The sequence below is a fragment of the Aureococcus anophagefferens genome (assembly GCF_000186865.1).
Source record: "Aureococcus anophagefferens unplaced genomic scaffold AURANscaffold_2, whole genome shotgun sequence".
NCBI classification, from domain to species: Eukaryota; class Pelagophyceae; order Pelagomonadales; family Pelagomonadaceae; genus Aureococcus; species Aureococcus anophagefferens.
Window position 1 is genome coordinate 2,176,415 of NW_008705562.1, and position 10,569 is coordinate 2,186,983.

Genomic DNA, 10,569 nt, shown 5'->3' on the forward strand with positions numbered 1-10,569 from the left:
CCGCCGGCGCCGTTTTCCACAAGGCCGCCGTCTGGGACGACGAGTGGCGCTCGCCGAGCGCGCAGCGGACCAAGGTCCGGCCGCTCTGGTGCCGCTGGGACCCGGACGTCGTGCTCGACGACGACGACGACGACGGCGACGGCGACGGCGAGCCCGGCGCGTGGCGGGTGAGCTGGGCCGACCGCACGGACACCTACGTCGGCAGGGACGAGGTGCGCGACTGCCGGGAGACCATGGCGGCCCTCGCGGCCGCCGCCGTCGACGCCGCGCGGCGGGCCGCGGCCGCCGCGAAGTCGCCGCCGAAGCCCGCCGCGGCCGCCACCCCGCGCGCGAAGACCAAGGCGGGGCCGAAGGCGGAGCGCGCGCCGAAGCGGACGAAGGTGGCCGCCGCCGCGAAGCGGACGGACGCCGCGGCGGCGGACTCGTCGCTCGCTCCGCTCGTGCGCTACCTCGACCGGCTCGAGGGCTGCGACGACGGCGCGGCCGCCGCGACGGGCTGGCGCATCGAAACGACGACGCGACGCGAGGGAGCTACGACCGGCCGGGAGGATTTCTACTACTTCAGCCCCGACGGCCACCGATTCCGGTCCCTCGCCGACGTCGCGCGGCACCTCGACCTGATCCCGCTGTGGCAGCGCACGCGCAGCAGCACGCCCGGCGGCTCCACGCCGCGAGCACCGCAAGCCTTGCGCGAGGTCATCGCGGAGGGCGTCGTGACGCGCGCGACCCGAGGAAGCGGCAAAAAACGAGTGCGCCTCGCGATCGGTGGAATCTTGCTGCCGACGGCGTTTGACGGTCGTACGCAAGCCGTGGCCGCGCTGGAAGGGAGTTCTGCGGTGCAGCGCTGCGTCTGCGGCCGCGCGCACCACGGCGACTACGTCGCCTGCGCGGGCGGCCCCGGCGGCCGCTGCGGCGGCTTCGTCCACGCGCGGTGCGTCGGCCTCGTCGGCGACGCGCCCGAGGGCTATTTGTGTCCCCTGTGCGCGCCGGGTCCCGCGGCGTCGCTCTGCGTGCGCGAGAACGAGGCGTGCCCGCTCGTCGGCCGCGTCCTGCTCCGCGCGCCCGGCGACGACGACGACGACGACGACGCGCCGCTCCTGCTTCGCGCCGTGGGCGCGTCGATGCGCGACGGCGACGTCGTCGTCCGCTGCGCGTCCCTGGTCTTGGAAGACACCGCGCTCTACGACATCTCCGTCGACGACGCGCGCACCTCGGCGCTCCGGCGCGAGGCCGCGGAGGAGGCCGCCCTGGACGCGTCGTTCGAGCGCGGCGGCAAGTACGCCTTCCACTCCACGCTGGCCAACTGCGGGACGTGCAAGAATTGCAAGGACAAGCCCGAGTTCGGCGGCCCGAACACGTCGCGCCGCGCCTGCGAAAAGATCCTCGCGCAAAGAAACCCCGCGCTCCTCGCGCTCGCCTCGGGGACGCCGCCCGCCGACGGGTGCTCGTGGAAGGCTATCGGCGGCATCGACGGGAGCCAGCCTCGCAAGAAGCGGTCCGGCAGCCGTCGGGCCTGCGCCCCCGCCTTCGACTCGGACTCTTCGGGGTCCGACGAGGAGTGCCGCAGCTTCGCCGTGGGCGACGCCGTCGTCGCGCCCTACGAAGGCGTTTACTACCGCGCGACGATCACGCGCGTGCGCAAGCGCCCGAAGCGGACCGTCGACGTCGTCTTCTCCGACGGCGGCACGCGGACGGCGGTCCCCGTCGCCCGAATCCGGGAGACGGACTCCTCCGACGAGTCCTCCTCCGACGAGTCCTCCTCCGACGAGTCGTCCGACGACGCGCCGCCGCCGCCGGCCGCCAAGGCCGCGCCGCCGCCGGCCGCCAAGGCCGCGCCGCCGCCGCCGGCGAACCACGGGCAGTGCATGATCTGCCTGTCGCAGATCGGCGGCGGCGAGGCGCACGCGCTCGACTGCGACCACGTCTTCCACGCGGACTGCCTCAAGAGCCTGGCGAACTGCGTCCGCCTCGCGACGGCGACGCGCCGGAGCGCCGTCGTGGCCTGCCCGCTCTGCCGGCGCGTGAAGCGCACGGAGATGGACATGACCTAGCGCGGTCCGGCGCTTCTTGTAATGTGTCGAAAAAGAAGAGGCGAGAGGGGGGTTACTTTCGGGCGGCGCGCTCAGCAGATCGTGTCGATGAGCGCGTCGCGGAAGCGCTCGGGCTTCTGCGGCCCGTCGTCGTCGGAGTCGTCGTCGTCGTGGAGCTTGAGCACGTTCTCGATGACGTTGATCTCCGTGGACGTCGTGTCGTAGCCGCAGAAGGCGGCCCAGTCGTTGGCGATGAGGCCCGCGCCGAGGACGTCGGAGCCCCGGTTCACGGTGCCCGCGATCAGGGGCACCTGGAGGAGCGACGCGAGCTCCTCGAGGTCGTCGACGGACGTCCGCGGGTGGACGATGCCGCCCTGGTTCGTGAAGCGCGCGTAGGAGCCGACGAGCGCGTTGCCGCAGATGGTCTGGCGGAAGACCTCGACGCCGAGCACGTCGGCGACGATCTCCTCCGTCTCGCGGTCGAGGTCGGTGTGGCAGAGCGCGACGTGGTCGTTGCACGCGATGCAGTTGCCCAAAGCGCTCAGGCGCTCGTCGACGCGCTGGACGACGACGGCGTCGGGCAGGGCGTTGCGCAGGTGCTGGAGCTCCTGGTCGCCCGTCGTGTTCGGCACGAGCAGGCCCCGCTTGTTGCCGACGCAGACGCGGCCGACGAAGCGGCAGCCCGCGATGGACGTGTGGACGACGGGGATGTGGTCGCCGAGCTCCGCCTCGAGCACGCTGAAGAAGTTCTCGCTGTTGCCCACGCAGGTCAGGGCGTAGGCGTTGGTCAGCATGGACACGACGCCGATCTCGTTCGTGCCCTCGAACTGGAGGCGCGTGCACATGGTCGGCGGCGGCGCGGGAGCGTTGGCGCGCGGAGAATGGAGCCGAGCTGGCGGCGCGCGCGTGCGGCGACGACGGCGATTTCGCTGCGGCTGTCGCGCGCGAGCGCAGGTGCGACGACGACGACGACGAGGCAGGCTTCGGGAGCCTGCTTTGATCGCTCGATTGCGCCGCTTCACTCGTGCTTCACATCACTCGCGATGATGCTTCGAGGAGTTGATGCTGCTGGCACCGCCCTGCCCCTGAAACGAAAAACCTGGAACCGCCCAGCCGCATGGGCGCCCAACAATCGCGGCCGTGATGGCGCGCCTCTCCGCGGCGACGGGCCGCCCGCTCCGCCACCCGCGGCGCCTCGGGTGCCCCTGAACGCTCGCGCGCCTCGAGCGCCCGTCCGGCGCGCCCGCCGCGCGCGCCTCGCCGCCGAAGGATGACGCTCTGGTCGTCCGTGGCCGACTGCTGGAAGGACGGCGACAAGATGCAGTTCGACGCCGGCGTCCTCGAGTCCGTCTTCCCGGCGGACCACGACCAGAAACAGAAGCGCGGCGACATCTTCAAGGCCATGGACGGCAACGGCAACGGCTACGTGTCGCTCGCGGAGTTCGACGACTGGTTCAACCGCGCGACCTGCGCGCGGGAGCGGCTCCACGGCCTCAAGCCCGTCGAGGGCAAGTCGACCCTGTTCCCCTACGCGCGGCCGAGCCTCATCCGCGCGTTCTCGCTCGCGAAGGGCGCCGCGCCGCCGATCGCGTCCGAGCAGCGGCAGAGCGACTTCAACGAGGACGACTACGTGACGAACACGGAGGTGGCGCTCCTCATGATGGGCCTCCAGTACTGCCTCAAGATCTTCCGGGTCTTCGACGCCGTGGACCGGAGCCACGACCGGCGCCTCGACCGGCGCGAGTGGGACCTGAAACTGGGCCACATCAACCACCAGCTCTCGCTGCTGGGCTACAAGGGGCACGTGATCTCCTCGACGGACTTCAACAAGGTCGACAAGGACGAGGGCGGCATGATCCTCCTGAGCGAGGCCGTCTACTACTTCCTCAAGCTCCTCTGCCCCAACGAGACGCTCCTCAAGCGCAACGAGGTCCTCGGCGCGAACCCGACGATGATCGACGTCGGCAAGTCCGACGCCCTCATACCCGCGGCGGCGAAGAAGAACCCGAGCTCCAAGTCCTGCACGATCCTGTAAGGCGCGGACTTGTATCGGAGGCGTCGCGGCGCGCCGAAAAAAAGAGAAAGAGCCGACGGCTTTTACCCACGCGCGGCGCCCTCCCCCTCCTCACTGGTTGAGCTGGAGGAAGAGGTCGCCCTCGAAGCCCGGGAAGCCGACGAACTGGACCTCGTAGTAGAGCTCCGCGTTCGGCGGGATCCGCGGCTTGCCCGCGGACGCGGAGCGGCCCTTGGGCCCGAAGCCGAGGTCGCCGGGGATGGTGAGCCCCCAGGTCTCGCCGTAGTGCATGAGCGTCACGGCCTCGTCGATGCCCTTGATGAGCGACCCGCCGCCGACGCGGTAGTAGAGCGGCTCGTCGGTCTTCGTGATGTCGTCGAAGACGCGGCCCTCCGTCGAGCCCTTGAAGCGGATGGCGATGAGGTCGCCGATCTTCGGGATCGCGCCGTTCGGGTTCGACTTGATCACCTCGTACTTGAGCCCGGACGGCAGCGTCGTCGCCGCCGACGCCGGCGCCGCCGCGCCGACGGCCGCGGCCGCGGAGAACGCCGCCGCGCCCTTGAAGAACTCGCTCCGCGTCGGCGCGCGCGCCTTCGGCGACAGGGACAGCGCCGTGGCGGTCGCTAGGAGCGCCATGTTGATGAAGAGGTTGCGCATGGCCATCACTGTCCCACAGTCAGCACCGATCTGAGCCAGTGTTGAGCTCAAAGGCTCACGACAAATTAGCAGCTCGTGCGACGAAGATGGCTCGTCTCCTGCTCGCGTTAACGCTGCCGCTCGTCGGCGGATTCAGGCCATGCTCGCGCCGCGCTTTATTTGGAGCTCCCGCGGTGCTCTGCCTGCCGCAACCCAGCAGCGCTGCCTCGCCAAAGCCCGGCGTCGCCGAGCTCAAGGCCGCGCTCCTCGCGGCGATCCCCGCGACCGCCACGGGCCGGCCGGCGACGAACGTCACGGAGCCGCGGTGCGCCGCGGCCGTCGAGCGCGCGGCCGCCGCGCTCGAGGCGTCGTACGGCGCCAGAGGCGCGACGCGGGACCCGCGCCTCGGCGGCGGCTGGCGCCTGCTCTACAGCGACGCGCCGGAGATCACGAACCTCGCGGCGCTGCCGCTCGGCTTCCGCCTCGGCGCCGTCTCGCAGCCCTTCGACGTCGCCTCCGGCACCTTCGAGAACCAGGGCCGGATCCTCCACGCGACGGGCCTCGCCGAGGCGTCGACGCGCGTCGTCGGCGAGTTCGCGATAGCGCCGCGGGGGTCGCGCAACGCCGCGGGCGTCGCGAACGACCGCGACGACCGCGTCGACGTCGACTTCCGCCGCGTCGTCTTCCAGCTCGACGCCGTCGCGGGGCGGCCCGTGGCCGACGTCCGCAAGGTCGTGCGGCCGCGGCCGGACCCGGCGCTCGCGCGGCCCGCCGTCGACGTCACGTACCTCGACGACGACCTCCGCGTGACGCGCGGCGGCGACGGCGCGCTCTTCGTGCTCGCGCGCGACGCCGCGCCGCCGCCCATGCTCGGCGCCGCCGAGCGCGAGAAGATCTACGCGCTCGACGCGAGCGCCGTCACGTCCGGCGCGGGCCTGACGAACTGGTCGAAGACGACGTCCGGCGTCATCGCCGGCCGGGACGACGCGGCGTCGCGGCTCCGCTAGGTCGGCACGGCGCGGCGCGGCTCCGCTAGGTCGGCACAGCGCGACGCTCCCCACGTGCGGTACGGCTTCGTTAAGCCTCCGCTAGTTAGCCGTCCCCACGTAGAGCGCGACGCTCCCCGCGGCGTAGAAGACGGGCGGCCGCGTCGCGAAGCCCGCGCGCTCGACCTTGCTCCGGAAGGCCGGCGGCGGCGGGAAGGCGGCGATGGACCGCTGGAGGTGGTTGTACTCGTCCCAGCGCGCGCCCGACAGCAGCGCGCCGAGCCGCGGCACGACGTGCTTGATGAAGAGTCGCGCGATTGGCGCGAGGACGCCCTCCGTCGGCTCGCAGAACTCCATGACCGCGAGCGTCGCGCCCGGCGCGGCGACGCGGCGCATCTCCCTCAGGGCGCCGTCGACGTCGGGGATGTTGCGGATGCCGAAGCTGATGGAGATCTTGTCGAAACCGCCGTCCGCCAAGTGTTCGAGGTCCGTCGCGTCGCCGAGCGCGAGCTCGACGGTGCCGTCGAGGCCCGCGGCGGCGACCTTCGTGCGGCCGATGGCGAGCATGTTCGCGCTCGGGTCGACGCCGAGCACTGCCGGCCCCGCGGCGCCCTCGAGGATCGCGACGTCCGCCGTCCCCGTCGCGAGGTCGAGCACGCGGTCGCTCGGCGCCAGTTCGAGCGCGGCCACGAGGCCCCGCCGCCAGCCCTGGTCCATGCCCAGCGACATGAACTTGTTCGCCAGGTCGTAGCGCCGCGCGATGCGGTTGAACATCTGGCCCGTGCCCAGGTCCTCCGCCGGCGCGCCCTCCTCGAGGCCGCCGAGCGTGACGAGCAGCCCGACGAGGATCGCCGACAGCACACCGACGAGCGCCGGGCCGGGCTTCATCGTCTTTCGATGCGGCGCGATTCGGCGCGAGGCTGCGAGTCTGAGAGCGTCGGCCAGCGCAGCCTCGTCGACGGGCGGCCGTGTGGTTCAGCGAGCGATCTTGAGGTAAAACGAGCAAGGCAAGGTCGGCGCGCGCGATGGGCCGCGCCTTCCCGCGGTGCAGCCGTGCGCTGCTGCTGCTCTTCGGCAGCATCGCGGTCGTCGCCGACGACAGCCAGCTGCCGCAGCGCCTCCGGCAGCTCGACGCGGCGCGCGCCGCCTTCGCGCGCACGCCGGACCGGCCGAGCGCCTACCTGCTCGCGCGCGCGCTCCTCAGCTACGGCCACGTGCGGCCGTCGACGGTGTCGAACGCGTTCTACGTCGAGGCCGCGGAGACCTACCGGCGCGCGGCGGCGCTCGGCGGCGCCGCGCCGAGCGACGCGTCGCTGCTCGTCGACGAGGCTGGCGCGTGGGTCCAGGACGGGAACGGCGCGCGCGCGTTCGCGGCGCTCGCGGACGCCGAGGCGGCGCTCGGCTGCGGCGTCGCGGAAGCCTGCGCGTTCCCCGACGCGACGGCGTCGCGGCTCTGGGAGGCGCGCGGCGACGCGCTCGACCTCCAGGCCGGCCGCGACGCCGCGGCCGCGGAGGCCGCGTACCGGACGTCGCTCGCCGCGGGCGCGCGCGCGCCCGTGCTCAACAAGGTCTGCCGCCTCGTGTCCCGCGAGCGGAAGCGGGGCGGCGCGCTCGGCGGCGACGACGCCGCGCGGCGGTGCGTCGCCGATATTGATGCTGTGGTCGCAGCACACGGCACATCAGCCTACGACGGCGCGCGCCTGCTCTACACGGCCTTCGCCCTGCGCGAGGGCCTGGGCGACCACGACGGCGCCTTCGCGGCGCTCGAGCGGGCCAACGCCATCGAGCTCCGGCCGGAGGCGGAGCGCGCGGCGCTCGCGGCGTCGCGCGACGCGAATCTACGAGTGCTCAAGTCCATCTTCGCGACGCGCGAGGGCCTCGCGCAGCTGGAGGCCTTCAGCCCCCGCGGCCGGCCGGAGCGGCGGCCCGTCTTCGTCGTGGGCCTCCCGCGGAGCGGGTCGACGCTCGTCGAGGCGATCCTCGGCGGCCACCCGCGGTGCCACGGCCTCGGCGAGGACAGCGTCTACAACCCGGCCATGGTCGCCTTCCGCGACGGCATGGCGGCGGCGACGACCGGCGCCGAGCTCGCGGCGCTCTACGAGTCGACGGCCGACGCGGTCTGGCGGGGCATGGTCGCGGCCGCGCCGCCGGAGAAGCGGGAGCAGCCGGGCCTCGTCGTCGTCGACAAGATGCTCATGAACCTGCGCACGCTGCCCTTCCTGCACCTGCTCTTCCCCGACGCGCGCGTCGTCGCCCTCGCGCGCGACGCCGAGGACGTCGTCTTCTCCTGCTTCAAGGCCGAGCTCACGGCGCTCGCGCTCTACAACGACCTCGACGACATCGTCGGCGAGCTCGCGTGCGACCGCGACCACCTCGACCACTGGCGCACCGTGCTGCCCCCGGGCCGCGTCCTCGAGCTCCGCTACGAGGACCTCGTCGCCGACTTCGGCAACGCGTCCGCGCGGCTCCTCGACTTCGTCGGGCTCCCGCCCGTCGACGGCTTCGACGCCGCGGACTTCCACAAGACCGCGTCCCAGGTCCAGACCTGCTCCAAGGAGCAGGTCAACCGGCCCATCTACGCGACGGCCGTCGGCTCCGCCAGGCCCTACGCGGCGCACCTCGCGGCGACGAACGCGAAGCTCGCGGCGCTCGCGGAGACGCGGCGGCGGCCGGCGAAGAAGAAGAAGCGGAAGAAGTAACAAAAGCCTCCCTCTGCTCGCGCCTAACATACAATCTTACGGGAACTTGATCAGGGCGAGATCTCACTCGCGCGCTCCGTCGTAGCTCAGTCGTCCCGGCTCGAGCGCCAGAACGACAGCACGTGCCAGAAGACCTCGTTCGGCACGCGCGCGGCTTTGGTCTTCGTCGTTGGCGATGACGGGAACGCGAACAGGCGCTCGAAGATCACCATCTCCGCGGCGCTGAGCGTCTTCAGCTTGAGAATCCCAGATGCGGCATGAGGCGGCGTCGCGCGGCCGCGCGCGCAGAGCGAACGGAGTCGCACGAGCTCCACCCGCGGAGCGCGCTCGTAGGCTTTCCAACTGCCGGCGGACTTGACTTCGCGGATGAGATTTATGATTGAGGCTTTTGAGTCGCCATAGCCATGCCGTAGGGTCGTCGCCTCGGCGTTGAGACCCTTAGCATCCTGCAAATAGCAATTGGCACCACGGCGCAAGAGGAGTTTCGCAAGAACTAAGCCGTGCTTTTTAGCGAAGCAATTCATGAGCGCTGTGCGCCCAATCTCATTACGTGCGTCGACTTCCGCACCGCCATCAAGCAACGCGTCCATCTCTCCCTGGAACTGGCACATCATGAGGGGCGCATCTTTGATACCGCGCGGCGCGCCGCGACAGAGATTCGCGTCAGCGCCGTGAGCCAGTAGGAGGCGCACCGCATCCGCGCGATTGCTTCGACAATCTCTATATTGCGGGAGATGAGAGAGTACAATGTGTAAGAGCGCGCAGTCACGAAGAACAGAATCAGTGAATAAGACGTTCGGATCTCGCGTGCCGCTCTCGAACCAATTTCGCAGGGTGTCGACGTCTCCATCTTCCGCAGCCTCGATGATTTTCGGTGGCACGCTCATCGCCTCCAAATGTGTACAGTTATGTGTCGGCTTACGCCTTGGTCAAGACGGGCGTTCTTGGCTCGCGGTCTTCAAATTTTACACTCCAGACGCTGTCTGCTCGCCGAAAAATTTATTAGCCCGACGCCGTAGCCTCCTATTAACCGATCGCCTCACCGGCGACTGTCCGTCCTCGCCAGAGAACGACGCCGAAACTTAGTCGGCCCGGTACGTGCCGTAGAGCGTCGGGACGGGGCGCTTCGGCGGGTCGAGCCATCCTCGCACCTCGCGCCACTTGGACTCGCGCCGCTCCTCGAGGACCCGGTCGTCGCGCCAGGCCTTGAGGGCCGCGCGCCAGTCGCGAAACCGGTCCTTGAGCACGTAGCGGCGGCCCGGCTCCGCGGCGGCGAGCCAGAGCCGGCCCACGCGGTGCCTTTCGCGCTCCGCGCGGAGCGCCCACGTCGCGAGGCGCGCGCCGAGGACGCGCGCGTTCGCCGCCCCGGCGACGAGCGCGGCCCGCGCGCGGAGGTCGCCCGTCGCGCGCGCCCACCAGGCAAAGGGCCCGCGGCAGACGTGCGCGTCCGCGGCGGCGACCGCGCGCCGGAGCACCTTCCGCTGGCGCTCGAGCGCGAGCGCGCGGCGCCGCGCGCGCCAGCCGACCCAGTCGGCCCAGACGCGCTGGAGGAGGCCGTCGGCGTGCCAGCGCGCGGCCTTGGCGGCCCGGATCTTCGCCGCGGCGACGCGCCGCTTCCAGGGCCCGAGGCCCCGCCAGAGGAGGTTCGCGCGGTCGTAGTGGAGCCGCGCGACGCGCCCGAGGTGCTTCGCCAGCAGCCGGTCCGCGGCGGCCGTCGCCTCGGCCTCGGCCCTCGCCGCCTCGCGCGCGTCGAAGAGCGCGTCGGCGTCGCGCGCGCGCGCGCGCTCCTCGTCGCGCGCGCGGAGCGACGCGCGCTGCTCCGCGAGCCGCCGCTCCGTGCGCTCCGCGAGGCAGCGGCGCCGCTCGCGGCGCTCGACGGCGCGCGCGTCCAGCGCCCGCTGGAGCCGCGGCGCGCCGCGCGCCGCGGGCGGCGCGGGCGACGCGCTCCGCGCGGACGACGGCGCGCGCCGCGACGACGCCGACGACGACGGCGGCGGCGGCGGGGCGTCGCCGCGGGCCGTCTCGACCGTGAGCGCCGGCGCCGCCCGCGCCGCGAGGCGCCGGCGCAGCCGCGCCTCGAAGGCCTCGATCTTCGCGAGCCGCGCGGCCTCCGCCGCGATCTCCGCGTCGTCGACGCGCGCGGCCGCCGCGGCCCGGCGCCAGGCGGCGCAGGCGCGGCGCAGGACGGACCGCGCGCGAAGCGT

The 10,569-nt window shown here is 72.2% G+C and overlaps 3 protein-coding genes across 3 annotated transcripts; all 3 read right to left on the reverse strand.

Annotated features, from left to right (window-relative positions):
• Window positions 1-2,197: 2,197 nt before the first annotated feature.
• On the reverse strand, window positions 2,198-2,875 carry AURANDRAFT_5779 (hypothetical protein; the record flags this gene model as incomplete). The annotated part of the gene is made up of 1 exon (XM_009034613.1): window positions 2,198-2,875. A coding segment is annotated over one exon (678 nt), but the record flags the coding sequence as incomplete, so codon positions are not given.
• A 1,301-nt stretch (window positions 2,876-4,176) lies between these two features.
• Window positions 4,177-4,527, reverse strand: AURANDRAFT_17047 (hypothetical protein; the record flags this gene model as incomplete). The annotated part of the gene is made up of 1 exon (XM_009035104.1): window positions 4,177-4,527. A coding segment is annotated over one exon (351 nt), but the record flags the coding sequence as incomplete, so codon positions are not given.
• A 1,241-nt stretch (window positions 4,528-5,768) lies between these two features.
• On the reverse strand, window positions 5,769-6,440 carry AURANDRAFT_20581 (hypothetical protein; the record flags this gene model as incomplete). The annotated part of the gene is made up of 1 exon (XM_009035103.1): window positions 5,769-6,440. The coding sequence occupies one exon, from the start codon at window positions 6,438-6,440 to the stop codon at window positions 5,769-5,771; it is 672 nt and encodes a 223-aa protein (XP_009033351.1).
• Window positions 6,441-10,569: the final 4,129 nt, after the last annotated feature.